The sequence below is a fragment of the Chiloscyllium plagiosum genome, chromosome 23, assembly GCF_004010195.1.
Source record: "Chiloscyllium plagiosum isolate BGI_BamShark_2017 chromosome 23, ASM401019v2, whole genome shotgun sequence".
In the NCBI taxonomy this organism is placed as follows: Eukaryota; Metazoa; Chordata; class Chondrichthyes; order Orectolobiformes; family Hemiscylliidae; genus Chiloscyllium; species Chiloscyllium plagiosum.
The window spans coordinates 20472551-20500285 of record NC_057732.1 but is presented as its reverse complement, the minus strand read 5'-3'; the positions used below and the strand labels follow the sequence as shown (position 1 = coordinate 20500285).

The following is a 27735-nucleotide window of genomic DNA, read 5'->3' as shown; positions in this document are numbered from 1 at the left end:
GCCATTTGGACATTAACTACTGGGCTTTAAGTCACAAACAGATACCAAAATCCTTGATTGTTGTTTAAAGAAAATTTATAAGATTAAACTTCCTTCCTCTGCCTTCTTTTTCTTCTATGTCTGTGTGTGAAAGAAGTGAAGCAATATCCCTGTGTTTTGAATGTTTTGTTAAATAAAATATACCTTTGATTTAATCTCAGGAGATTTTGCTGTGGGTTTATTACTCAGACTGAAACGTTAAAGAACAGGGGGTTTTGGGATCACATCTCCGCCTACTTCAGTAAGCAATGGGAGTTTAAAAAGTGAAAGAAATAAATCAAACAATTTCTTGCTATTTCAGATTTAAGTGAGGAAAAATAATCTTAATTTAAATCCCCTGTTCTCCAAGATAGGCTTGATCTCACATATTACTAAAGGTTTCCTATCACATCATATAATTGTTTTGCCAGACCCCTCCAGTCCCTGTGCCTATGTCTTATGATAAACCAGATTACAAGAACTGAGTTCTTTCCCCAGATGGTCTTATGTAATGTCTTGAAGCTGTCCAAATTTTTTCTGCTGTTTCAGCTTTCCTTACACTTCCCTGCTTGCATGTAACCTATTCAGAGTGGCGGCCTGTAGGCCTGGGTGACATCGTAGCAAGGAAGGCAATTTTGGATTATGACCATTTACCTAATGGTATAGGCTATATCTACTTAGCACTTGCAAAGCACTTTTGATATGTACTGTCTATGCCGGAGCCATGTATGCTTTGCAATTTGGTTGATTTTCCAATATATCGTGTGACATTTCATCAACTATTGCATGTTTTCTTCCACACAAGCATCGCTGAATGGAGTCTCTGCAGCAGTGTACATAATCATTGTACTTAAGTTCTCCTAAATGTCCCTAAACTTGTCATTTGCTAATTTCTCCCCTCTATTAAAATTAAGTTGGATTCCAAGACTGGTGCAAGGACACGTTACCTTTTCCACTATTGTCTCTTGTTCCTGGTGTTTATTATGGCAGGTAGGCTGAAGATACAAAATATAAATAAACATTTTAAATCTTTGTCTCATACTTCCAGTTCTATAGCCAGCACTTAATTAAATTCCAGGGCTGATGAGACGAGGTGTGATCGTGGCTTTAAATATTTGGCACACGTCATTGAGGCATAATTTGTTCAACAAGAGCTTAGAATTCCTTATCCATGATTTTAGCATCCTTAGCAGTAATTTTAGTTTTCATCACGAATGGTGGGCAAATTGTTTATGCAAATTTCAGATAGACGTCGTCTTGTTAGGCAGACACTTGTCTCCAGATCAGTAACACTGGATGAGAAGAACTGGATGAGAAGAATGCAATTAAGTCTTGATCTTAATAAATATATGGCTTAACAACAGACAAATGCTTTGTTATTCAATTAATTTGTTATCAGCCGCATGCTTTCATTGCTCATACCTTTTGAATATATGAATTGGAATGTTATTTGAGGTTTGCAGGACATTAGTAAAGCCTTTTCTGGAGTACTGTGTCCAGTTCTGGTCACCCTGAAAGGATATTATTAAGCTGGAAAGAGTTCTGAAGAGATTTATCAGAATGTTGCTGAGAATGAAGGGTTTGAGTTATAAGGAGAGGTTGGATTGGCTGGGACTTTTCACTGGAGCATAGAAAGTTGTGGGGTGACCTTACAGAGATTTACAAAATCATAATGCGTATAGATAAGGTAAATGGCTGGTGTCTTTTCCCTGGGGTGGGGGATTTCAAGACTAGGGGGCATATTTTTAAGGTGAGAGGAGAACAGGACAATTTGTTTACACAGTGGAATTAACTTCCAGAGGTAGTGGTAGATGCGGGTACAGTTACAACATTTAAAAGATATTTGGATAAGTACATGAATACGAAATATTTGGAGGGATATGGACCAAGCACACACAGGTGGGACTAGTTTAGTTTTGGATAATAGTCAACATGGACTGGTTGGTCTGAAAGATCTGTTTCCATGCTGTATGATTCATCTTTGCTCCTTTCAAACATTTACTTATGATAATGATATGTCATTCAGGACCACATCAATGCTGATGAAATCAAAAAATATTCTTGGTATTTCACATGGGTAGGCTTTTTTTTAAAAGATGTGAATGATGTATTATTGTCACAAGTAGGTAACCGTTTCATATTTATACCTTCATGTTTAGTTAACTTTCAAAGCAACCGTTTAGACAGTTGACTCTACGTGCAATTGAGTAGTGCAACCACTACTTAACACAGCACAGGCAAATGAATTGCCATATAGGATAATTGTAGCTGAGCTTAAGTTTTTAGCAAGTATTTTAATGCCATTCATTGTCATCATACTCATCATCAGCACCATTTGTATCATGAGTCACTTCAAATATTTGATTTCTGGTTTTTGGGTATTATCACTTGCATAATGATACCTTGACTCACGCCAAAAGCACCTATGAATCATTCCCAAGTATAGCTGCCATCACAATCTGGTGCTTTATCTTAATATGCAAATATATTACCTACCTTTTAGAACTACTTTCAGCAACTTCCTTTTCATAGAGGCATCTCCCTTGGTGATGTTGTAAGTCAGTGATCCTAGAGCCCTCCATTCTCTGTGTCACAACAGAATTTCCAATTTATGATAGGAAGGTACCTGGAAATGATTGTTTTCCCTAACGTCTTAGGACAGAAGTGACTTGTTCAAGAATCTTTACTATAAAATTTAACCCCTGTTGGAATCAAAACTCTATCCATCTGTGAAATTGGCACACAGTCTAATAATTTGGAATGCAAGCACAAACTTGAGAATTTCTAAATTAGTTTTTTTTAATCATTTACAAACCTTCTCAAAATCCATAGACTGACAGTCTTTTTGAATTTATCAAAGGTGAACTATTCCCAGCAGGCCTTCAAAAATGTATCTATCTTGTCCATAAATCGTAACAAAGCATGATCCTCCTTTGGTATCCAAGCCACTTGCGTTAGGTTCTGAAAATAGCTTGCATCTAATCTTTGTCATTTCTGGTAAAGAATAAGACAAAAAAAAATTTTGCTTTCTGTTGGTTAACAAAGTGGCCTGAGACCACATTTGCACCTTGTTCTTCCATTTATCATGTGGTTCAAATTCTATAAGTGACATAGGTAATTATAGTTAGAGAGCTTTCTGTGTGACTCGGCTATTTCACATCAGGGTATTCCAGAAGTAGTACTTATGGCAGAAAAAAAATAATTATTTATCACCTTAGCTGAAGAGATGGAAATTAATATTCTTACAATATTGAACCATGACTCCCCTCCAATTGCAGAAACATAAGACAACCTATGCACAGCTGCTTGTTGGGATTTCTTAGTTCTCTTCAAACACTAGTCTCCTCCTCCTCATCTTCAGCATCCCACCCCACCCTCTGAAAAGTCATCACCCCCAAATGAGACACAGCCAGCAACATTTTGAATGGTCTCCTGTTTATGGAGGCCAGTAGACTGGTCAGGTCTAGAATGCATGAATGAGGGTTTCAGTGGCAGATGAGCTAAGAAGTAAAGTGACTTTATCGAGGTTAGAAAGAGAAATGGCACAATTTTGAGGTCGGAAGCCAATTTCAGGATTGATTGTTGATGCCAAGATTGAAACAGACTGCCTCGCTTTCAGATTACTTATTGGGAGAAGAATTTCAGCCAAACGTCATTTTGTTTTCTCCCTGGGCATTTTGTACATTGCTTCCTTTTCTCTCTGCTTCATTAACCATTGTAACTGGCACAGTACAATGGTTGTGCATGCCCCAGATTTTGTAACATGCAAAAGTTCATTTCGTTTTGAGTATAACATGCATTTTGACCCTTCTAACCAAAACACATGAATTGCACATGTTTTGAAAATGGTGGCTTTATTTATCAGTACCTTTCACGTTAATTGTGTAATAATACTTTCTAATTGTTTGTCACAGTGCTTGAGTAATTTAGTTAAAATCCTAAGTAAAGAAAACAGGACTATTTTTCCATTTAACAACCAATGTGAGGAGAAAATAAATAGCAGAAATTCAATTTGATTTTATGTACAGTTAATATTTTCGAATTGTTATTTCCTTCTTGCCTTTGGAAGTGAGGAAATCAAAGTAAAACAAAGTCAGTCCACTGTAGCAAATGAACGAATGATTGAAGAACGACCTCTGTTGGAAGAAAGCTTTACGATACACCTAGGTAGGGTATTATTTCACCGTTTATTTAATCTGAAGTTTGGTGACATTTTGATATTGAAAGCTATTTATCTGTTTAGCCTGGCCACTAAAATAACTGTACTTGCACCTTTTACAGGTGCCCAGTTGAAAACTATGCATAACCTACGGCTAATGCGAGCTGATGTTCTTGATTTCTGTAAACATAAGCGGAATCAACAAAGTGGAGTTAAACTTCAAAGGCTACAAACTGCCCTTTCGCTGTACTCCACCTCTCTCTCTGGCGTTGTCTTACTTGTCGATAATCGAATCAATTCCTATAGCGGCATCAAACGAGGTACTACAAAGCAATTTGCAAGCTTCCATGTTTCTTATTTCTAACAATTGGCAAGATTACTTTGGTTTACTTGTTTTTTGACTCAGTTAACAAAACAAACAAGTTTATTGTAAACTTATTAATAAATGCGTAAACATACTTGGGAATATGTTACCTTAAGCACCCACTATAGCAAGTACAATGTCCAGGACAGGTTTCCCAAAAGTTTGACCTGGTGGCTGCTAAGAGCATAAGTCCGATAAGTTTTCAGGTTGTCAGTTGCATGACTCTGCAATTGTAAGAGACACAACCATAATAACCTGTATTCATATCATGTATTTGATGGAACAAAATGCCCCAAAATATTTGACAGGAGGTTTATCAGGTAAACTATTCAAAAACCATGCAAGGAATTTTAATGGCAGATGGCTAGAAGCATGGTTGAAAGAGTTAGATTTAAAGAACATCTTAAAGATAATGGTGTTGAAGGTGGAGCAGGTGACCTGACATAGCTGTCCTTGTTGTCCAAATGTTCCAGGAATGAGTGCAGAGCTGGGGATATGGCATCCGCTGTAGACTTGTTACGTCAGTAGGCAAATTATGTGGGATTGGTGGATGTTAGTACCGATCTTGGGAAAATAAGTAACATTTTTCAGTTGTTTTTGTTTTTTTTTTAATATGCTAGATTTTGCAACAGTTTGCCAAGAGTGTACGGATTTCCATTTTTCGAGAGTAGAACAACAACTTGAGATTGTCCAGCAAGTTGTACTTTATGCAAGTGCTCAGCGTAACAAGAAGACGAAGGAAAGATCTGGTAAATTTAGAAGTGCTCTTTAACATTTAAGCACTTTTATTGTGTTTCTAATTTGACCATGGTTCGTTTCTCAAAGGAATGAAGTGAAGTGTGTCAAACAGTATCTCAATGTTAAGGCACCTTTTATTCCCCAAACTTTAGATTTACCTTTAAGTTCTACTTTCATTTTTTTTTTCAGACGTAATTTGTTATTGTGACTTGAAATATTTCTGCACTCAAAGAAATGTTGTGGTTCCTTGTAATTAGTACTTTAGTCTTGCAAATATTTTGAAGTATTCTGTCCCACCCACACCCCCATCAAAATGTCACCAACAATATTTTGATCTCAAGAATTTTCTGCTAATATCAGGTTGCCGATGCTGGTTCTGACCTACTTAACCTCTTTTATGTGGACTCATCCAATTCTTTTTAAATTACAATTGCAATGTTTTCACTTATAGAACTTACAGCAATTGTTTGAATATGTGTCATCTGTTGCTTATAAACCTTGTCTTATATAGAAAGTAAATTTTTAAAAAACTCACTTCTGTGAGTAGTAAAATAATTTAATGCCAGAATCTATTTTCTGCTAAGAGTTACCAAATGGAAATGGAGGAAGTGAAGATAAGTCAAAGATTGGAGAAAGAAATCCATCAAATATTTTACCAGGTTAGTGGAATTGCAAATTGTAAATATGGAGTAAGTGTAGTAATCTTTTATATTCAACTTTAACACTCAACGTCTGATGAGAGAGATGTGATAAAAATAATAACTGTGTTATTACCTCAGAATCTATGCTGCTCTTGGCAACTGTAGTTTTTAGATTTAGTGACTCAGGTTCTCCAATCCAGAGATAGTGGTAACTTGTTACAATGCAATCCTTGAATCATTCCGTTCGTTAGCAGTGCAAATATCAAGGATTTAAGTGCCAGTGGACTTTCTTTTTAATCTACCAGTTCATTTGGAATTGCTGATCCTGTTGTAACTACTTAGTAGCTGTTATAACCATGGACATTGTACAACAACTCAAACTATTCGATAATCAAAAGTGAATGATGCTCTTCTGTTTCTTTGTAATACTACTGCAGGTAGGAAAATAATTTATATTGAATACACTTTCCTTTTTTCCTTAAGATCTGACCTATCAATCTGTGACCAATTGATTTAATTTGAAGTTATGCCTTTGAATGTTGCCAGTCACCTGACCACAGAGTTAGCTGCCAGCAGCAAATGATATAAGTATCCATCTAATTAGTCAAGTTGCCACCATTTTTATTTTACATCATAGTTTATTCATCAAATCTGTTAGAATTTTGCTAATACACAAAATTATAAGTGTTATGCATAACCAATTAAGTTGTACGAGATCATTCAAATGAACAATTTCCACAGGATATCTAGGGGGGGAAAGAAAATCGTGCTGGAAAATGCACAGCAGGTCAGGCAGCATCCGAGGACCAAGAGAGTCAACATTTCGGTCATAACTGTTCTTCGGAACTCCTTTGGTTATGCCTGAAAGAATGACTCTCTTGCTCCTCAGATGCTGTCTGACTTGCTGTGCTTTTTCCAGCATCACACTCTATCAACTCTGACTCTCCAGCATCTGTGGTCCTCATTTTCTCCTAAACAACCAGTCTAAACTCATTGTTAAAATCTCTGTACTTTTCCAGCAATTACTTCTGTATGTGCGCTAGATTTTGGCATACAAAGCAATGCGGTGCAATCTTTAGTCTGACCTAGATTTAATGTTGATCCTTGTCCATGTATGATGACGAGAGGAGCAGAGATTGAAAATAAGAATTTAAGCAGAAAATTTAGAAATTGATGTGAATGGCCAATGCCTAAAAGCAAAAAATATTTCATGGCAGTTGTTAAAACCAACTGGAATTGGCTCTGGAATCTTTAGAATTCTCTTCCTCAAAACACAGTGGAACAGAAACTTTGAATATATTTAGAGATTGTTATGTTCATAGTGAAAATGAAATATCAGTATACAACTTACATAATTTGAATTGAACACCTGAGACTTTCATGGACTAAAAATGACTTTTAGAAAGGACACCACTGACCGAAAATGCATGCTCAGATCAGCCCCGACAAGCTGAAGCAACTTGCATCAATTATATGAACTCACTGCATCAGAACTATTATTTTAATCTAGAGCAACTGACAGTGACACTAAAAGAAATTCAAATCTCCTGTTATTGCTCACACTTGCATAATAACCACATATTGTGAGATGAAAAATTGTTTACAACTGTCCAGTTTGGAATAAACAATGAAGCAGACACCAAATTTACAAAAGGACTACTTATCAACATGGACATTTAAGAAATAAAGGAATGAGAGCGAGAATGAATTATGGACTGAAAACATTCATCTCCCTCTCTTTTCAATCTCAAACCAGCAGCAGTGAAAAAAACAATTTGATAAAATTACCATTCACTGAAAAATCAAAAGCTTTCTGCAAGCATACTACCACTCCTGAAGGAGGAGAGCAACAGCTACATGGGAGATGGGTTTCACTCTCACAACTTGGGAATATCTCAAAACCAAAAACTGGAACTTTCTTTACTTTGCTGTCTGTATAGATACCACACTGCCCCCACCCTTTTTTTAAAAACTGTATTACTGTGTTTGATACTGTAAAACTGTGTGTCTGATACCCCATTTTGTTTTAATGTTCCTTGGGTTTAATAGGTAATAAAATTCCACTATCTTTCACTCAAGGAAAACAGTGGAATTGCCTCTTGTTTGTTTTGATCTGGTGAATGAAGTCTAATTTGAAATGTGATAACTACATGCAAAAAAGAAATTAAATCTGTTTCATAATAGACTAAAACAAAAAACTGCAGGTGCTGTAAGTCTGAAACAAAAACAAAGTTCTGGAGAAGCTCAGCAGGTCTGACAGCATCTGTAGGGAGAGAAACAGAGTTAATGCTTCGAATCCAATGACACCTTTGCTCACTGTAACTGCTTGGCCAAGAGAAGATTAAAAACAAGGGAGCCAGTCATTCCACGTTACCTGGTCCTAACAAATTTGGGACACAGCCTGTGATGTTCCCACAGGTGAATGACAAAATTAAAGTGAGGAAGCCAAAATGTTCCTTCAAAAAGCTGTTTATCAAAAATGAGAAACCATGGAAGGTTTTCTTGACTCTCTAAGATTCAAGAATTGTTGAGATGTTTACATTTGATGTAATTGCTTTCAAAGAGCTGGATGAAATATCTCATGAATACCTTTAAGTCTTGTCCTTGGGAGAATTAAAAGGGATAGCTAAATACTGAGATGTCTAGGTATGCCAGAAGCTAGGCAAAAGAAATTGCAACATGGATAGCAAAATAACTAATTTAAAAACTGAAGATAATGAAACAAATAAATTTTAAGATTGTACATCTAAGGTTATAACTAGAATTTTATTAAGAAGAGGAACATGAATGCCAGGAAAAAGAAAAAGGGAAAAAAGGAGACCGGAGCAAATAAAGGGAATTTCAAGAAAGAAAACAAAAGAGAAAACAGAATTTAGATTGAGTTCAAGCTAAGAAGGGACCCGGAAAGCAAGTCTGGTGAGGAACAACACTGAACTCAAACCAAAAGGTTGAAGTATTAAAGTTACTGCATCTAAACCCAAAGTTCGATAAGGAAGAGGTAGGCACAATTTTTAACTCTTTTGAAAGAGTAGCATAGCAATCAAAGTGACTAGTCCATTGTTTGGGACCTGTAGCTGGGCATTGGTGTTGCAGAGCAGTCTGGCAAATAAAGCTCTCAAAATTTACTTTTTTTACCTGAGGAGAATGCCACTGAGTACGAGGCTAAAATAGGCACTATTTAACTGTTATACTAGGGGGGCACGGTGGCTCAGTGGTTAGCACTACTACCTCACAGCGCCAGGAGCCCAGGTTTGGTTCCTGCCTTTCTGTGTGGAGTTTGCATGTAGTCCCCACGTCTGCGTGGGTTTCCTCCGGGTGCTCTGGTTTCCTCCCAGAGTCCAAAGATGTGCAGGTTAGGTGAATTGGTCATGTTAAATTGCCCATAGAGTGAGGTGCATTAGGGGTAAATATAGGGAGTGGGTCTGGGTGGGTTACTCCTCGGAGGGTTGGTGTGAACTAGTTGGGCTGAAGGGCCTGTTTCCACACATAGGGAATCTAGTCTAGTTAGTGTCAGTGGTGTGTAGTCAAAAATTCCATATTCTCAAGAAAATGCCTGACCAGGCATACCTAGATTATGAATTGCTTAAACAGGTCACTTTTGATCAATGAACTTGAGCACATAAAATTAAGGCCACTGAAAAACTTTCATTAGGTACTTTTCAAGGAGTTCAAAAATACCCTTTCAAATTCAGACTCATTGAGGAACAGACAGTACAATGTACAGCAATTCTGATTGAGTTTACACACAGACTAATAAACTCAGGGAAGCTAAGTTTGGAAGTTGTCACATATTAGATAAGGAAAAGGGTGAGGTTAATGAGCTTCTCTTCATACCAGGGTCAGAAGTAGGGATGTTTTCTGATGATTGCTCTGTGAAGAGCAGTGAAAGCAGGGCCATCCTTCGGAACAACAGACCGATTTCTCTCCAAGTTTTATTGGGAAATTAGATTAGATTCCCTACATTATGGAAACGGGCCATTTGGCCCAACAAGTCCACACCGACCTTCCGAAGAGTAACACACCCACACCCATTCCCCTAACCTATATTTACCCCTGACTCATGCACCTAACACTAAGGGCAATTTAGCATGACCAATTTACCTGACCTTTGGACTGTGGGAGGAAACCGGAGCACCGGGAAGAAACCCACGCAGACACTGGGAGAATGTGCAAACTCCACACAGTCACCCAAGGCAGAAATCAAATCCGGGTCTGTGAGGCAGCAGTGCTAACTACTGAGCCACTGTGCCGCCCTAGTGACATGGGATACTGACTTAAAAAAAAACCTTCACTTATTGGCTGGTAATTGGTTGTTTTCACAACAGATGTGTGCATCATGGGAAAGGGCTGCTTAGCTGTTACTGAGATTTGAAATTGTAACTTTGACAATTGGCATAGTGCAGCATTAATCATATGTGTTTTACCTTCAACTTGACAAAATAGGGGAATTGCAGGATGATGGTTTTGAGCCATACTTTGTTCAGAAATTGCAGGTAACAAACCATAATTTAGGCAGGATTCAGAACACGAAATATGATGTCAGATTTGTCATTATTTTCACTCCCTGATTTTCTCAGTATATTAATTTGGGAAAAATAAAAGAGGCTTGCTTGTGGAACAACTCAATTGCAAAACTAGGATTCTTTGTTCTGGTCAACTACTGATAATTTAAACCTCAAACCTATTTTCAGAAGATTATAGAACATAGAACAATACAGCGCAGAACAGGTTCTTTGGCCCTCGATGTTGCGCCGACCTGTGAACTGTTCTCACCCCTTCCCCCTACACTATCTAAAAATCAACCATGTGCTTATCTAATGATTGTTTAAATCTCCCTAATGTGCCTGAGTTGACTACATTAGCAGGTAGGGCATTCCATGCCCTTGCCACTCTCTGCATAAAGAACTTTCCTCTGACATCGGTCTTAAATCTATCACCCCTCAATTTGTAGTTATGTCCTCTCTTACAAGCTAATGTCATCATCCTAGGAAAAGGTATTTCACTGTCTACCCTATCTAATCCTCTGATCATCTTGTATGTCTCTATCAAATCCTCCCTTAGCCGCCTTCTTTCCAATAAGAACAGACCCAAGTCCCTCGGGCTTTCCTCCATAAGACCTTCCCTCCAGACCAGGCAACATCCTGGTAAATCTCCTCTGCACCTTTTCCAATGCTTCCACATTCTTCCTGTAATGGGGCGACCAGAACTGTACACAATATTCCAAGTGTGGCCGCACCAGCATTTTGTATAGTTGCAGCATGATATTGCGGTTCCGGAACTCAATCCCTCTAATACACTGTATGCCTTCTTCACAGCACTATCCACCTGGGAGGCAACTTTCAGGGATCTATGCACATGGACTCCAAGATCCCTCTGCACATCCACACTACCAAGAATCTTTCCATTGACCCAGTGCTCTGCCTTCCTGTTATTCTTTCCAAAGTGCATCACCTCCCATTTAGTTGCATTGAACTCTATTTGCCACCTCTCAGCCCAATTCTGCAGTTTGTCCAAGCCCCCCTGCTGCCTGTAACATTCTTCCAAACTGTCCACTACTCCACCGACTTTATTGTTGTCTGCAAATTTACTAATCCATCCACCTATGCCTGCGTCTAAGTCACTTATAAAAATGACAAACCGCAGTGGTCCCAAAACAGATCCTTGTGGCACACCACTAGTAACTGGACTCCAGACTGAATATTTTCCATCAACCACCACTCACTGCCTTCTTCCAGAAAGCCAGTGTCCAATCGACACTGCTAAATCATCCTCTATTCAATGCCTCTGCATTTTCTCCATCAGCCTACCACGTGGAACCTTATCAAAAGCTTTACTGCAGTCCATGTATACCACGAGGAGAAAGTGAGGACTGCAGATGCTGGAGATCAGAGCTGAAGAAGGGCTTATGCCCGAAACATCGATTCTCCTGTTTCTTGGATGCTGCCTGACCTGCTGCGCTTTTCCAGCAACACATTTTCAGCTCCATGTATACCACGTCAACTGCCTACCCTCATCTATATGCTTGGTCACCTTCTCAAAAAACTCAGAGGTTTGAGAGACATGGTCTGCCCTTGACGAAACCCTGTTGACTATCTGAAATCAAATTGTTGCTTGCTAGATGATTATAAATCTTATCTCCTTATAATCCTTTCCAAAACCTTTCCTACAATAGACGTAAGGCTCACTGGTCTATAATTATGAGAGTCATCTCTGCTGCCCTTCTTGAACAATGGCACAACATTTGCAATCCTCCAGTCCTCGGGTGCTAAACCTGTAGACAATGACGACTCAAATATCAAAGCCAACGGCTCTGCTAGCTCCTCCCTAGCTTCCCAGAGAATCCTTGGATAAATCCCATCCAGCACAGGGGACTTGTCTACTTTCACTGCATTGATCTTATTAACTTGTGTCATGTGGTGAATACTGTGGCCACTATCACTGCTATATGCCAGAGGTGATCGGCAACGTAACTTTGGGAATTAGAAATTGATGCTGGATCAGTTCTTACACTTGCATCTGAAATTTATATGTTTTTGTTAACTACAAGAAAAGTACAGGGATCTGGAACAAAGGTAAACATATGGACTGTATCATAGATTCACTATAATTTTATCAAATGCTGGAACATGGTCAAGCATTAGCTGTTCCAATTTCTATTTTCCAAAAGTCTGTCTTGTTGTCAGTTCAGATTTTTTCCAAATTATTTCTGTAGATGTGTGTGAGCTATAGGGACTGGCTGAATCGACTGGGGCTATTTTCCCTCCAGCATCAGCGCCTGAAGGGTGACCTTATAGAGGTTTACAAAATCACGAGGGGTGTGGATAAAGCATATAGGCAAAGTCTTTTCCCAGGGTGAGGAATTCTAAAACTAGAGAGCACAAGGTTAAGGTGAGAGTGGAAAGATTTTAAAAAAGACCTAAGGGACAACTTTTTCATGGAGGGTGTGTTGTATGAATGGAATGAGCTGCCAGAGGAAGTGGTAGAGGCTGGTACAATTACAATATTTCGAAGGCATCTGGATGGGTATGAATAGGAAGGGTTGAGAGGGATATGGGACAAATGTTGGCAAATGGGACTAGATTTATTTAGGATAAATGGTCAGCATGAACGATTTGGACCGAAGGTGCTCTTTTCATACTATAGAGCTCAGTGACTGTGTGCTTTTTCTTATGATTTGTGAGACACCTAATTAAACAAGTACGATTTTACTGTAAGATTTTAACTTTTTTTCCTTACAGGAGAATTTTATACCACAAGACATTCTAATCTTTCTGAAGTTCATGTTGTCTTTCACTTGTGCGTGGACGACAATGTGAGATCAAGCAATATTACAGCACGTGATCCTGCAATTATGGGCTTGCGGAACATTCTGAAAGTCTGCTGCACTCATGATATTACTACAATAACTATCCCACTTTTATTGGTGCATGATATGTCTGAGGTAAATAGCTAAATATTCAGACAAAACAGATGTAGGAATATTTTAGCAGTGAAAAAGCATATTATGGATCTTATTGCAAATAGGAATCTTGTCTCTAGGCATTTGCAAGTAAAATACAGTCTCCTTATTGTGCAATAAGTTTGTTAAACTCATACTGTCTCAAGTAGAGTCATGTGTTAAAACTAAAACTTTATAAGTAGCAATAAAATGCAAATAAACATGACTGATGAAATAAGATAAGATAAAGTGAAAAGCTGTCATGAAAGTATTGCAGTATAATTTCACGGCTTCTGTCTGTTCATATGATGACAAGCATTTCCCCACTTTTATATGCTGCTACTTTTCTTCCTCATTATTACTTCAGAGCAGGGATCACGTTGATGTGGGTTACACATTTTATAACCATATTTAGTCCTGCTTATTAATTGGCAAGATGTATTTTTAAAGATGCAATACAAATCTTGCAGCCAATACTATATCATTTTAGATGATGTGGTCAGTTGTTTTGTAGTGGCCAAGATCTGAATGAGGTAGACGAGAGAGGCTGCAAGAACACAACAAGCCTCCTGCTTGTCTACCTTGGATTCCAGTAACTGCAGTTTTTTTTTGTCTCTAACCAAGATCTGATTGACAGCAATATTGAATCATCTGAGACTGCATTCACAGTATAGGAGTTCATTTACAGACCAACTCATGCATTTCATTGTGAACAGGACATGGATTCTAATTAAATTTTTAAACATCCACTTCCATACTTAAGTGTATTTAATTCATTATATTTTAACTAAAGTTTAACTGGTAACTATGTTTATATCATAGAATAAACAGTAAAAATTAATCCGAAATAATTCTACTGTGGATTCTAAATCAATGTGTTGGATGCTGGAAAGCTGACTGCCAGCAAAGTGTTATCAGATCCAGCAGCAATATTGCACAATGTCAAAACATTCCTTCACCTTTTTAATCCTGTTTCATATTATTTTACCTCATTTCCCACTGCGCACCAGAGACCCAGTGTCAAAGTACCTATTTTTGTTTAAATTGATGTGCTGAATGACTAACTTCAAGAAGAACATCATCATTCATTAGAAGTTATTTTACGAAGCAACCTTGTAAAACCATCTGCTTATATTGGAGAAAAAATAATCTGATAGTTTGGCTCAGAGAGTTAAAGTATGCACTATTTGTTATTTATATTTTTCATAGCTGTACAAATGTGAGGTTTGTTTTTTTTCTCCTGTCACAAATCGCTCAAAATTTCTCTCACTTGCGAATCTAAATATTCTGTTAAATTATAGTCTCGAAGATTATTGTTGACTCCCAACTTTTATTCTATACATAGTCAAGTAGTTAAGTGAAAGAATTGTATTCGTCATTGATTCTGTTTTAAAGTTTTGGATACAACTAAAGTGTAACCACAAAGTTATTTTTTAAGCATTGAAATTCAATTGCAATTAGTTTAACATGAATTGAGAAAAAGATACAGATTTTTGTGTCTTATCAGTGTAAAATTTAAATTAAAACAAACTTTCTGCAGAAACATAGATGGCCGATTTAATATCGTAGACAGTTATGTAGTTTGGCTAAAGCATAAAGTTATGTTTTCAGTTTTCTGTTATTGAATTATATGTTTTACTTTAGTTGTCAGATCCACAGCTATCAAAGTCACGAAGTGTTGCGCAAACTGACAATGACCATCTCATAAATTCTTGGGAATTTCCTAAAAAGTCAAATTATTTTAGCAGCTTCATCCATTGAGGAAATATGCCAGAGTGTTAGCGATTTTGAAGTGTTTAACTCTTGCAGTGAAAATGCATAAAGCCCGTAAGAACCATTTCAGATCACCAGGGATAGTGTGCAGATTGATCAAACTAACACGTGAAAGGAATAAAAATTATGACATAATTTGCAAATGATAAAATCAAGAAAAGTACTAAGTGCTAGATGATATTGCATTTACTTATCATCTTATCATAAAACTTATTGAGATCCAACTGGGAATTAGTTCATGGGTTTGTTTATGGCAATTTATTTTTGAAATCCATTGTGATTATTATCAGTCATGTGGAAATTTGAGTAATGTTTTATGTGTTTTAACAGGAGATGACTATACCTTGGTGCCTGAAAAGAGCAGAGCTTGTCTTTAAGTGTATAAAAGGTTAGTAAATCTTTAGGGCTTACAATTAACTTCCTTTGCTTAACATGTTAAATTTTGGGAGAGAATTAATGGTTTTAATATTGATCAATCATGGCAGCTTATCACAGAATATCTAGATAGAAATAGTTTTTGCTTACCAAAAACTGAGGTTTATTCTGCTGAGCCATGACTTCATTTTCTGGTTGTGGTATTGAATAAAGACGTCCTCTTTCCTCCATTCTAGTAAACTATTCGCATCCCACTGCCCAACACTCTCTTATAATAATCAAGAATAATTTGTAGAATGTGGAATTAAAATTATTAAAGCCTGACCCCAGGGCAGAAATTGTTTGTGAAAAATTTAAAATTTGCTTGTGCTGTAAACATATTGCCAGCATGGCTAAAACCCATGGAGCACAGATTCTATTTGTAAAATTAAGAGTCTTGTTTTCTTTAAACGCACTGATTTATAATGTAATTAATAGCATGTACCAAGATTGTAAATTCTCTCTCCACACAGTGACTGAATTTGTCTTGTAAAGCTGAATTGCTGCATTATTTTGCAGAGCTTAGTTTTTAAGTTTTCATCTTGTAATGCAAACATTTTTGGTGATTTCTTTATAATAGATTTGATTAATAATACATGAATTTAAATGGATTCTGTTGTGACATTTATGTATGAAACAAAACTGAAAGTGATCAGTTAATTTTGGCTTTATTTAAATATTTAAATAAAGTTAAAAGCCACGGGCCAAATATTCTGAGGACTAGCAACATCAGGTAGTTTGCCACTCTGCTCTTTCTTTTTTCTGGTAAGAAATATCTCCACATTTCTTGCAAAAGGTTCCAATTACAGCTCCTTCAAAATTGCAGACCTTCTCTTAATCTGCAGGCTAATTGGTGGAAGTCAAATCATAACCCCTTTACATGTCCAGCAGCACAGACTGCCACTTTCTCAGTGAAATGATATATATCTAAGGTAATTTTGGAGTTAGGATGCAAAGTGGTAGAGTACCAGCTAAATGATCAGCTTGGAATGGACAAGTGTGTAGAGTCCATCAAGGATGAGAAGAGTGTTTAGATATGGAAGTGGGTGAGGGGGTGGAGACTTAGAGGCAGGTGTTTTGTTGGGAGTGCGTAGAATGTTCAGGTCCCAGTGTTGTTGTGTCTGATGGGGAAAGGTGAGTGTCAGGTTTAGAGGCTAGATGATTGGAGGGGGACTTGGTGTTGCTGTGGGAACAGTAGCTGAGGGAAGGTGTAATTGGGGTATGAGTGTAAAGTTGGGGGTCACTTTAATAATTAATGAGGAATTAACTACAGCAGAACCCTCCTGAAGTCACTGATTTAAATGGATATTTTTAGAGCTACCTGACACAAGGGGATTGCCTGTTGGAATCTTCACTCCATTGGCAACTCCCTCAGACTGCTTGGTCAGGATTTCATGAGGGCCTGAAATGCAGCTCCCACTAAGACTGCAGAAACAAATATCTGACCATTGGAAATTCCAGGCCTACATTTTCAAAGCCAGTTTGTGTTTATTTTTTAATTGTTTAACATTCCATAAATTTTGCATAATAGTAAACAAGAAAAGAAATTCCATCTTGAAATTGTCTAAAGTTAAAAAATCTCTCAACACCAGGTTATAGTCCAACAGGTTTAATTGGAAGCATTAGCTTTTGGAGCACTGCTCCTTCATCAATCATCTAATGAAGGAGCAGTGCTCCAAAAGCTAGTGTTTCCAATTAAACCTGTTGGACTATAACCTGGTGTTGTGTGATTTTTAACTTTGTACACCCCAGTCCAACATCTCTAAATCACAAAGTTATCTAATTCTTGATTCTCTTATAAATTCTTCAAGATTTAATCTAAACTACAATTTGCATTTGGAAAGTTTATGCTTTAGTAGTGAGTGGCTATGATTGCAAGATTTTAAAAAGGAATGACATGGACAACTACGGATGTTACTAAAGTCCAACATTTAGAAAAGATGAATACTTGCTCTACATCTATGCTTTCATACTTGTTTCTTGGGACACATATCCATAAAGTCTTGGGGAAATACTTGGTAGCATGAGAAAAGATTTGGTAGCAAGAAAAAAATGAATAAATTATGAATTATCCACCCGGACAAGCAGTTTGGGATCATCATTAGAAATTTCCTGAACAAGCAATTTAATGCTTTAAAAAAAAATGTCACTGCTGATACAGCATTATTTACTATGAAAACAAAATTGCTGGAAATTTACAGCAAGAATAAAGAGGAACATTTGAATAACATTTTGAATATAGATTATCTTGAAATGTGAAAGGTTAGATGAGGAGGTAAAAAGTTCAAACTGAGTAAAATTCTGATTTTTAAAAAATCAAACTTTTGCTTTTTATTGTTCCTTCAGGTTTTATGATGGAAATGGCATCCTGGGATGGGGGAACTTCTCGCACAGTTCAGTTCCTTGTGCCACAGGTACAGCAGAAAATGTTCCAAAATAAGTGTTTGCTTTATGTATACCTATTCTAATTTGTCTGGACTCAGGTTACCAGTTGCAATAATATGTTTGGTAGAGTAAAAGAGAAATTTAGCCTTAGTATTAACGTGTTGCAAAAACAATTCTAGGTACCTGACTTAGACATGGAAATTGCTGCAATCTCTCAGGTAAAAATGTGTTGCTGGAAAAGTGCAGCAGGTCAGGCAGCATCAAAGGAACAGGAGAATCGACGTTTCGGGCATAAGCCCTTCTTCCTGAAACGTCGATTCTCCTGTTCCTTTGATGCTGCCTGACCTGCTGCGCTTTTCCAGCAACACTTTTTTAAGCTCTGATCTCCAGCATCTGCAGTCCTCACTTTCTCCTAATCTCTCAGGTAAGTCAGCATCTGTGAAACAAACTTGACCTTCACAATTTTGTATCTGTTTTAAATTCTCTTTTAGAGTTTGGATGGAAAGCCACCTATTGAAGATATCTATCATTGCTATTGATGTCAAAATTGTGAATATTTTCAGAATTAAATTTGGATATAATCTTTTCAGTATTAATGGGCTTTCTGAAATTGTTGGGGCTGCCTCACAATGCAGGCATCTGGGTTTGATTCCAGCCTTTGGTGACTGTGTGCAGTTTGCATGTTTTCCCTGTGTCTTGGGTTTCTGTCAGTTGTACTGGTTTCTTCCCACAGTCCAAGGTATGCAGATTTGGTGGATTGGTCATACTAAATTGCCCCATAGGATCCAGGGATGTGCAGAGATTATCCATGGGAAACGCAGGCTCCTGGAGATAAGGTGCGGGATGTAGGTCTGGGTGGGGTGCTCTTCAGAGGGTCAGTGCAGATCTGATCGGCTGAATGGACTCTTCTACACTGTAAGGATTCTATGATTCTGTGAATTCTTCTATGTAGAAGCTGGGGGGAAAGGTAGCTGGGAATGCAATAGGTAGATGCAGTTATGGGGTGTGTTACAACATGGCGGTGAATCCTTCTGCTAACTAAGCCAAGCATACAGAAAAGCTCGCCTTGCCTCATAATCTGTTAAAGTATGAGTGACCGAGAACTCCCAACTTCTTCTATTCAAAGAAAAAAAATCAATTTATTCTTTAACTCTAAAAGTGAACATTAAAACAACAACTATTTAAAACTCTAAGCCTCCTTTCTCTTAAAGGTTTGTTATGTACTTCCAACTCTATCGCAATATACTGTTCCAATAACCACCCATATTAAAATTACATCAATTTAGTTTTCAAAACCAGACAGCAGCAGTCGTCTCCTGTGTCCTCTTTCCTCTGACTGTAGGTCTCCCTGGGTCATCTTCGGTCTTTTGCTGAAAAGATGTTTCATATCGAAAAAGTATCTTTTGATGTGTTTTACTGGCTGGTACTCTTACAATGGCAGTTGGTTGCTCTCTCTGGCTAACTCTCAAAATATCTGCTTCTTTATACCCCAAACATCAGATCATCTCAGTAGTTGAATGTTGTCAAAACATTAAATTCTAATTCGTTTGGATTTTAGTATCTTGGGGCATAATTTAAACTGGGTAGTTTCAAACTGTTGTGAAAACATAGCAACCAAAACTCATGTATTTGTTTCACAGCCAAATGTTACATATTTTCAATTTTCCAGTACACTCTGAGACTGCAGGTCAGTCACAGGTGCTTGTAAGCTCTTAGTGCAAAACAACTTTCACTCTCTCTCAAAGGTACATTACATGCCTTCAACTTCATAACAGAGTGATAGTGATAGATCAGAGGGGAGGTGGAGCAGATAGATGGGAAGGAAGATGAATAGATAGGACAGTTCGTGAGTGCGGTGCCTAGTTGGAAGGTTGGATCTGGCTTGAGGTGGGGGGAGAGGAGAAACTGGTGAAGTCGACATTGACAGCGGGTGGTTGAAGGGTCCCAAGGTAGAGGATGAGGTCGTCGTCTTCCAGTCGTTGACTGACTTGGATTTGGCAGTGGAGGAGGCCCAGGACTTGCATGTCCTTGGCAGAGAGGGACGGGGAGTTGAAGTGATCAGCCACAGAGCAGTGTGGTTGTTTGGTGTGTGGGTCCCAGAGATGTCCCCTGAAACATTCTGCGAGTTGGTGTCCTGCCTCCCCAGTGGAGAGGAGACCACATCAAGAGCAGTGGACACAGTAAATGAGCTGTTTGGATGTGCAGAAAAATCTCTGCCGGATGTGAAAAGATCCTATTGGGACCATGAATGGAGGTGAGGGGTTAAGGTGTGGGCACAGGTTTTATACCTCTTGATATGGCAAGGGAAGGTGCCGGGAGTGGATGGTGGTTCAGTGGGGTGGACCTAATGGGGGAATCACAAAAGGAATGGTCTTTGTGGAATGCAGTAGGTGTGGGGAAGGAAATATATCTTTAGTGGTGGGTCTGATCACAGGTGGCAGAGGGCAATGTACTGTATCCGGAGATTAGTACGGTGGAACGTGAGGACCAGAGTGGTTCTATCCTTGTTGTGGTTGGAGGGATGGGATTCAAGAGCGGAAGTGTGGGAAGTGAAGGAGATGTGCTTGAGGGCATTGTCGACCAAGTAGGAGGGGAAATTGCAGTCCTTGAAATAGGAGGCCATCTGGGATGTCCTGGGGTGGAATTGCTCCTCCTGGGAGCAGATACAGCAGAGACGGAGGAATTGGGAGTAAAGTATTGTGTTTTTTTGTGGGGGTGTGGTGCGGGGTGTGCTGGTGGGAGAGGTGTAGTCAAGGGAGCTGTGGGAGTCAGTAGGTTTGTGATAGATGGTTTGGGTGAACTTAAGGTCAAGGTAGAAGGTGTTGGTGAATTTGATGAGTTCAGCCTCATGGGAGCATGAGGTGGCGCTGACACAATCATCAATGTAACGGAGGAAAAGGTGGGGGATGGAGCTAATGTAACAAAGGAAGATGGACTGTTCCATATATCCTACAAAGAGGCAGGCATAGCTGAGTCCATGTGGTGAAATTGGCTATCTCTTTGGTCTGAAGGAAGGGGTAGGATTCAAAGGAGAAGTTAAGGGTCAGGACCAGTTCTGCCAATCGAATAGATGTATCAGTGGAGGGGTACTGATTGCATTGACGAGAGAGGACGAAAGGAAGGCTTGGAGGCCTTCGCCATGGTAGATGGACATGTGCAGGGACTGGATGTGCATGGTGATGAAGCATTGGGGGCCAGGGAAACAGGAGTCATGGAGGACGTGGAGGGCATGGCGATGTCCTGAATGTATGTGGGGAGTTCCTAGACTAAGAGGGATAGGACCATGTTGAAATAAGTTTGGTGGGGCAGGAGCAGGCAGAAACAATGGGTCGGCTAGGACAGTCAGGTTTGTGGATCTTGGCTAAGAGGTAAAACTGGGTGGTGCGGGGTTCCGAGACTGAGGTTGGAGGATATGGATGGGAGATCCCCTGAGATGATTAAGTTGTGGATGGTCTGGGTGATGATGGCTTGGTGATAGAAGGCGAAGTCGTGGGTGAGGGAGCAGTAGGAGGAGGTGTTTGTGAGTTGGCATCTGGCTTCAGCAGTGTAGAGGTTGGTGCGCCAAACTACCACTACCCCCCCCCTCCCGCCGCTGGTTTAATGGTGAGGTTGGGGTTCGAGCGGAGAGAGTAGAAGGCTGTGCCTTGCAAGGCTGAGAGGTTGGAGTGGATGAGAGAAGTGGACAGGTAGAGGATCCAGGATAAAATTGGTAGGTCTGTGACAAGCAAAGAAGTGTCTATAGTCAGTGACTTCTGATGTACCAATTTTTCAAACCGCCTTCTTTACATGAGGGACTTGGATTATGCAGTAGTTAACAAGTAAACCTGATATACAGTCCTGGATTTGTACATCAGCAAAAGTAGCTGACGGACACAAACTCTAATGGGTAGTTTCTTTCATTGCAGCAAAGTTAAATTTTCATCAGTTGGTTAATGAAAAAGCTAAAACTGGATGGCAGTGCCACAAAATTGTCAAATAGAGACCGGATATGAGAGTATAAGCTCTTTTTATACAGGGCTCAGTACCGTATGACTGCTTTAGAACTAGGCAAACAGTGACCTGTATCTCCAGAGTGGAATGGAAGCTTAATGGGAAGAGTCCGGTATCATACATAGACACAGTGCACTTGCGTACCTTATAATGAGAAATGCTGCTTATAATGGCATGCTAAAGCAGTTTCATTTGAGATCCTGGTATCAACTTTCCACTTGGCAAGGGCTCAAACATGCTGCTGTCAGTGCTCTGACAAAATTATGATCATCTGTCTTGAGTTGAAATACCTCCAGAAGTGATCCATCGGACAATAGAAGCTCAGAATGAAGTGAAATCACTAAGAGACTTGATAATCTCATCCAAACCAAATGGGTTCAAAGTACTGTATTGTCAATGGCTGAACAATTTGCATGTGGGGTTTGTCCAGATTTAGGCTCTTTCTGTCTACCTTGTATTTATTTTCTGGTTGGAAGTTGCTAGTTCACCAAACAAAAAGTGCATGACTTCTTTTTCAGCAGTAACCTCAGCTGGAAATATTGAGTCTAAACAAGTAAAGGAGCTGTTTGAGAATTAAATGTTCAGTCACAAAGTGCTTAGTCAGTTCCTGTTGGCTACGAGTAATATGCTTGGCTGAAAATCTACACAAGTATTGCCAAAGCAATAACGCACAAGTTTGGAAAACTAGTAAATCCACTCTGCGTTAGCTTATCCATTCAGTCGTATACAAGTTGCGGCTGGGCTGTGGAAAGTAATGACACAAAAATTACTCTTTTATAAACTTATTCAGCATTACTTCCTGTTGCACTAAGTAATGGAAAGTCCAAGGTAGTGACATGTTCAGCAGGCATGTAGAAAAGGTGGACATAAAAATTGATTTTTGATAATTTTATTCATGAATAAAGTATTTGATTAAATTTGGATCTTAAACAAAGCCATAATCCTGGATAAAAATGTCCTTGATCCTCCTGCAATTTTGGAACCATTTCACTTTATAATAACTAAGACCTATACCAGTTTACATTTTTTGTTTCTTTTCAACTGTATCAGCAGAATTAATGATTTGTAACATCGTGGATTGCTGCCATACTTAACTTGAGAAAGTGTGTAAAATATAAAAAAATTAATTACTTTGTAGAAGATACATCTTGGGATGAAACTGATATAAAACCAAATATGGTAAGGACCTGTGTTTGGAAAATCTGATCTAGATGTCTAAAGAGTGAGAATTGATGACCAGAGTCCTGAAAGGTTCAATCAATCTGATGCTTCACTTGCCAATAAAGTGTAGTGTTGGAAAAAGCACAGCACAGGTAGCACCTGAGGTGCAGGAGAGTTGACGTTTCAGGCAGGACCTTTCATCAGGACTATTCAGCATCTGCAGTCGTCACTATCTCCTGGTTGATGCTCCACTTGGTCATTTAAGGGCTCCAGCTGAGCTGCATTCCTGATCTCAAGTAGACAGACTGCATCCACAAGAGGCACAAATGGGGAGCATGATTCAGATAGCGTGTCTACATAGCTGTAGTAACCTACCACTTGGTCAGTGGCTGAGAGATTTTTGCTTTGAGAGGTGCATGCCAGAGAGAACCTAGAAAAATTTGAAAAAGGTATAGCAGGGCAACATACCCTTTCAAAAGAAATTGCAGTGGTAAAATGAATTATGATTTCATCTACATAATTGTAGAATCTTCAACTAAAATTCATCTGTTAGCATATACTCTACTATTCTTTACACTGAAGCTATGTTTGTATTTACATAACCATAGTCGTGTCACCCAACACACATTTACACACAATTATAATGGAAAATTAAACTTAGGAGAAAGTCGATCATAGCTTTTAATTGCAACCTGAATCTTGGCTTAGAAGAACTTAACATATCTGTATAAGATTCCTTTGTCAACTTATTTCAACAGGTTAATATCATTGTTTAAATAGCAGAGAAAAACACTTTATGCCAACTAATATTTGCACAGATTAAGTTCCTGGTCTGAATTCTACTGCTGTTTAAATATGCATTATTGTTAACATCAGCAGGAAAATATAATGAAACAAGCAGAGTATGGAACACTAAAGGAATTCAGGACAGAACTTGACAGCCAAGCCTTTCTCACATTTAGGAAACAAAGGCGTCAGGCAATCAAAGGTTACCATACTTGCATATTTTCCCCTTTCATCGAATAGTACAATGCAGAAACTGGCATTAGACCAATCAAGTTTATATCAAATCTTTTGAACTGCAATTCAGTTAGTCCATAGCCACTGCTTTCTACCTTTTCCCAAGTCCCTCAAATTAGGAAACACATTTACACACAAACAGTGGTAGAAATTTGGAACTGTCTTCCACAGAGACAATTGATGCTTGAACAATGTTATTTTAAAATTTGAAATCTACTTTTGTTATTTAAAAGTATTGGGAACCTGAGGCAAGACCGGTATGTGCAGGTTAGATTGCAGATCATTTATGATCTCATTTAATTATTCAAGACTGTTCTGTCATTCAGTGGCTTATTTCTGTTCTTGCATTTGTGTTCCAGTTTCTTTTGAAAGTTGCCATTGATCTGTAGCCACCACCCTATCAGTCACTGCATTCCAAGTCCTAATTACTAATTAATCTTTTTCCTCATGCCTTTGGTGCTTTTGCAAAATACCTTACACCTGTGCTCCCTGATTAATGAATCTTCAGCTATTAGAAGCAGTTTCCCTCTATTTACTCTTTCTAAACTTGTAATGCTTTAAATGTCTATAGCAAATCTTCTCCTGAACCTTCTCTGCCCTGAGGGGAGCAAACCCAACTTCTTCAGTCAATACACATAACTGTAATCCCACATTCCTATAAATGTTCATGAAAATTTCTGTCCTATCCAAAACCTTACTCTCCTTCCTGAAGTGTACTGGTACTGCAGTTGAACTAGCATTTTAGATAGGCTTAGAACAGCTTGTCTTGTATACTGTGTGCTTTTTTTTATAATGCTCAGACAGGATTCCATATTCTTTATTAATTGCTTTATTAACCTGTTCTGACACCAACAGTAATTTGTGTACAAACACTCCAAGATGTCTCTGTTCTTGCACTCTCTTTAAAATTGTACCATTTTAGCTTGTTTTCGCTGTTCTCATTCTTCCTATGAGTATGTATCACTTCAAACATTTCTGCATTGAATGTCATTTGTCTTCCTCTTCCACCAATCTATGCTCATGAAGCTTATTGTGATCTTCCTTGCTGTTTGCTGCATTTCCAAGTTTCTTGTTATCTGCAGATTTTGAAGCTGTGCTCTGTATCTGTATTGATAGTAACGAGGTCAGTCAGTTGGACATCATAGAATTCTACGCTTGTTTATCTGCTTACCATGTTTGATGGGCTTGAAAAAAGACCAAGTAGCAATTCAATGTTTCTTAACTCCAAGTAACTTTGTCTTATAGTAATCTCACTTTCTAGCAACATTTTCTCTAAGCTGCATGTGCTCAGCACCTTCAAGGTTTCGTGCGATTGTTGTTATTATGCCATTTGTGGCAATGACTTCCAATCCAGAAATTGCTGCCATGTATGGAACTTGGAGGCCTGTGCAGCCTGAAAAAAAAATTTGAGGAATGCTACTTTGTAGATCTGTGATATTTCCTTGTTCAAAATGCTCCTCCTCTTCGATCATAAGATATATGAGCAGAATTAGGCCATTTGACCCATCGAATCTGCTCCATCATTCAATCATGGCTGATATTTTTCTCACTGCATTTCCTGTCTTCCTATAACCCATGATCCTCTGAGAACAAAGGTAAGTAGATTCTTGTTGTTTAAAGGCACTCAATAATTTGACCTTCGCATCTTTCTGCAGCAATGAGTTCCACAGATTTGCCACTTCTGGCTGAAGAAATTCCTTCTCATCTCACATCTAAAGGTTGATCCCTTCACTCTGAGGCTGTGCTTTCGTGTCCTAGTCTCCTCTTCTAGTGGGAGCATCTTAGGGCTCAAACTATGATGGTGTAGTGATATTTGTGGCTATTTGCCCTTACAGCTCACCAACATTATGAATCACGTGTAATGCAAATATGCACATACCTCCAAACCTTGAACCCTTGAGTTTTGCTGAAAAAAAAAGACCTGATATTGTAACTTTGGTGATTCTATCCTGTTGAGTTCAAGAAAAAAAGCTTCAGTTTGTCTTTCTTCTTCTCATTAACTGCCTGCTTGTCCCATGACAATTGTCTTGTTTCACAATTGCATTCCTAAGGTTAGCAATACCCTGCCTCTTTACTCCTACCGTACTCTTAAGAGGTATCCTCCTCACTGGTATTCGGTGTTGAATAAAAGTTTGACAGTGTTGTACTCAGAGGTTTCCTGCATTGACTGCCCTCCCAATCTTCCTGGCTGGCTGCCCATTTACTGTTTTAACTCTTGTCTGTAATGTGATTACTTTGTTTCCTGGATCACAGATTCTGCATTCATTCACCCATATGCTCTATAGTCAAGTGTCCACAAGCTGAGAAATCCTCCACACAAGTTTGAGCAGCTTAGGACATTTCCTTTGAACATGGTCTTTGGGGTCACATGTAGGGCCCTGAATTTCTCCAGTGATGCAAAAATTTCAAGCTATGGGTCATGGCTGTCCCTCCATTCTGATTAGATACTTAAAATCAACTCCTTAGGTACAAAATAACTATTCATATAATTGTTAGCTAAAAATGTAGTTAACACTTTTTCATTCACTCCTCCTCGTGAACCAAGGAAAGACTCCAATGTATAGTCAAGTTAACAAGAACCACTGAGATACTAAACACAAAGGACCTAAATGTTAGATGTCTAGTTGCTTAACCCATATATTTGCATAAGAATCTCTGGGTTCTGCAGCTTTTTTTTTTACTTCAGCTTGAGGAACTACCTTTATCCTCGCCCCTAAATTCCTAGCATTGCCTTTGCACTATTTATGTTATTATTTTGACAGTATATCGGTTTTATGTTATTCCCTCAAAGAAAAAAAACTTTTTCAGGTATGTTGCTATTAATTGGTTTTACGATGTCATAGATTTTCTGCCATTTGCACAAGAAAAATAGAACTTCGGTTAATTAATAACTACGTGAACTTGATTTTGCTTACAGAACATTTTAGCTTTTTGGTATACAGTCTGGAGTTATCATTCAGCCTTGATATCTTTAACATCCATTCTTTGCATCAATACCTATCAATTGATAACTCAGCATGTGCCATTTCTGTTTCTATTTTCAGATTTGAAATTATTCTACGTATGTACATGTCCAGCTATTGAAAATAATTTTTTAATTCTGTCTTGACATACTCCAATTATTACTGAGGGGAAATGAAAGTGGCAATGTCCCACTGTCAGTGAGAGTGAATTCAATATAAACTAATACTTTTTAAAAACTCTCCATGATCAAGTAGTTTAAAAAAACTGCAATATTGAATTATTGCACATTTCACCTTGAATCCCATTGAATTTTAAAAAGGGAGCAAAGTGCTGCTTGAGCCCTGAGTTGTCTTTTACAGGCACTAATTTATCTACTTTGAGTAACTTTTGAAACAAAAGTCAGCGATGCTCTTAAAATCTGGAGAAGCAAATGACATTTTTGCCACAGATGCATCCTGATCTTGAGTATTTACACTTTTTCTGTTATTGTTTTTGTATTTCCAGCACTTGCAATATTTTACTTTTTCATTTTCTGGACTGCAATAAAAGATTACTAGGAAGGACGTCTAGGAGAACTGCAGAACATTTGAAGTTAACTTTGTGTTATTTTGCTATTAGTAGTAGTGAAGGCACCACGGTCTGGTATTTGAGGCTGACCTCATGCAATGGC

At 38.4% G+C, this 27735-nt stretch overlaps 1 protein-coding gene across 3 annotated transcripts in view; it reads left to right on the top strand.

Annotated features, from left to right (window-relative positions):
* Positions 1 to 27735, top strand: part of c23h12orf4 (chromosome 23 C12orf4 homolog) — a 57518-nt gene that overhangs the window by 23808 nt on the left and 5975 nt on the right. For all 3 annotated transcript variants that reach the window (XM_043713685.1, XM_043713686.1, XM_043713683.1), the window contains 7 exons: positions 4088 to 4185; positions 4300 to 4497; positions 5162 to 5290; positions 5864 to 5938; positions 13159 to 13361; positions 15462 to 15519; positions 17892 to 17959. In XM_043713685.1, the coding sequence (XP_043569620.1) occupies positions 4088 to 4185; positions 4300 to 4497; positions 5162 to 5290; positions 5864 to 5938; positions 13159 to 13361; positions 15462 to 15519; positions 17892 to 17959 (829 nt within the window). The remainder of the gene's footprint in view (positions 1 to 4087; positions 4186 to 4299; positions 4498 to 5161; positions 5291 to 5863; positions 5939 to 13158; positions 13362 to 15461; positions 15520 to 17891; positions 17960 to 27735) is intronic.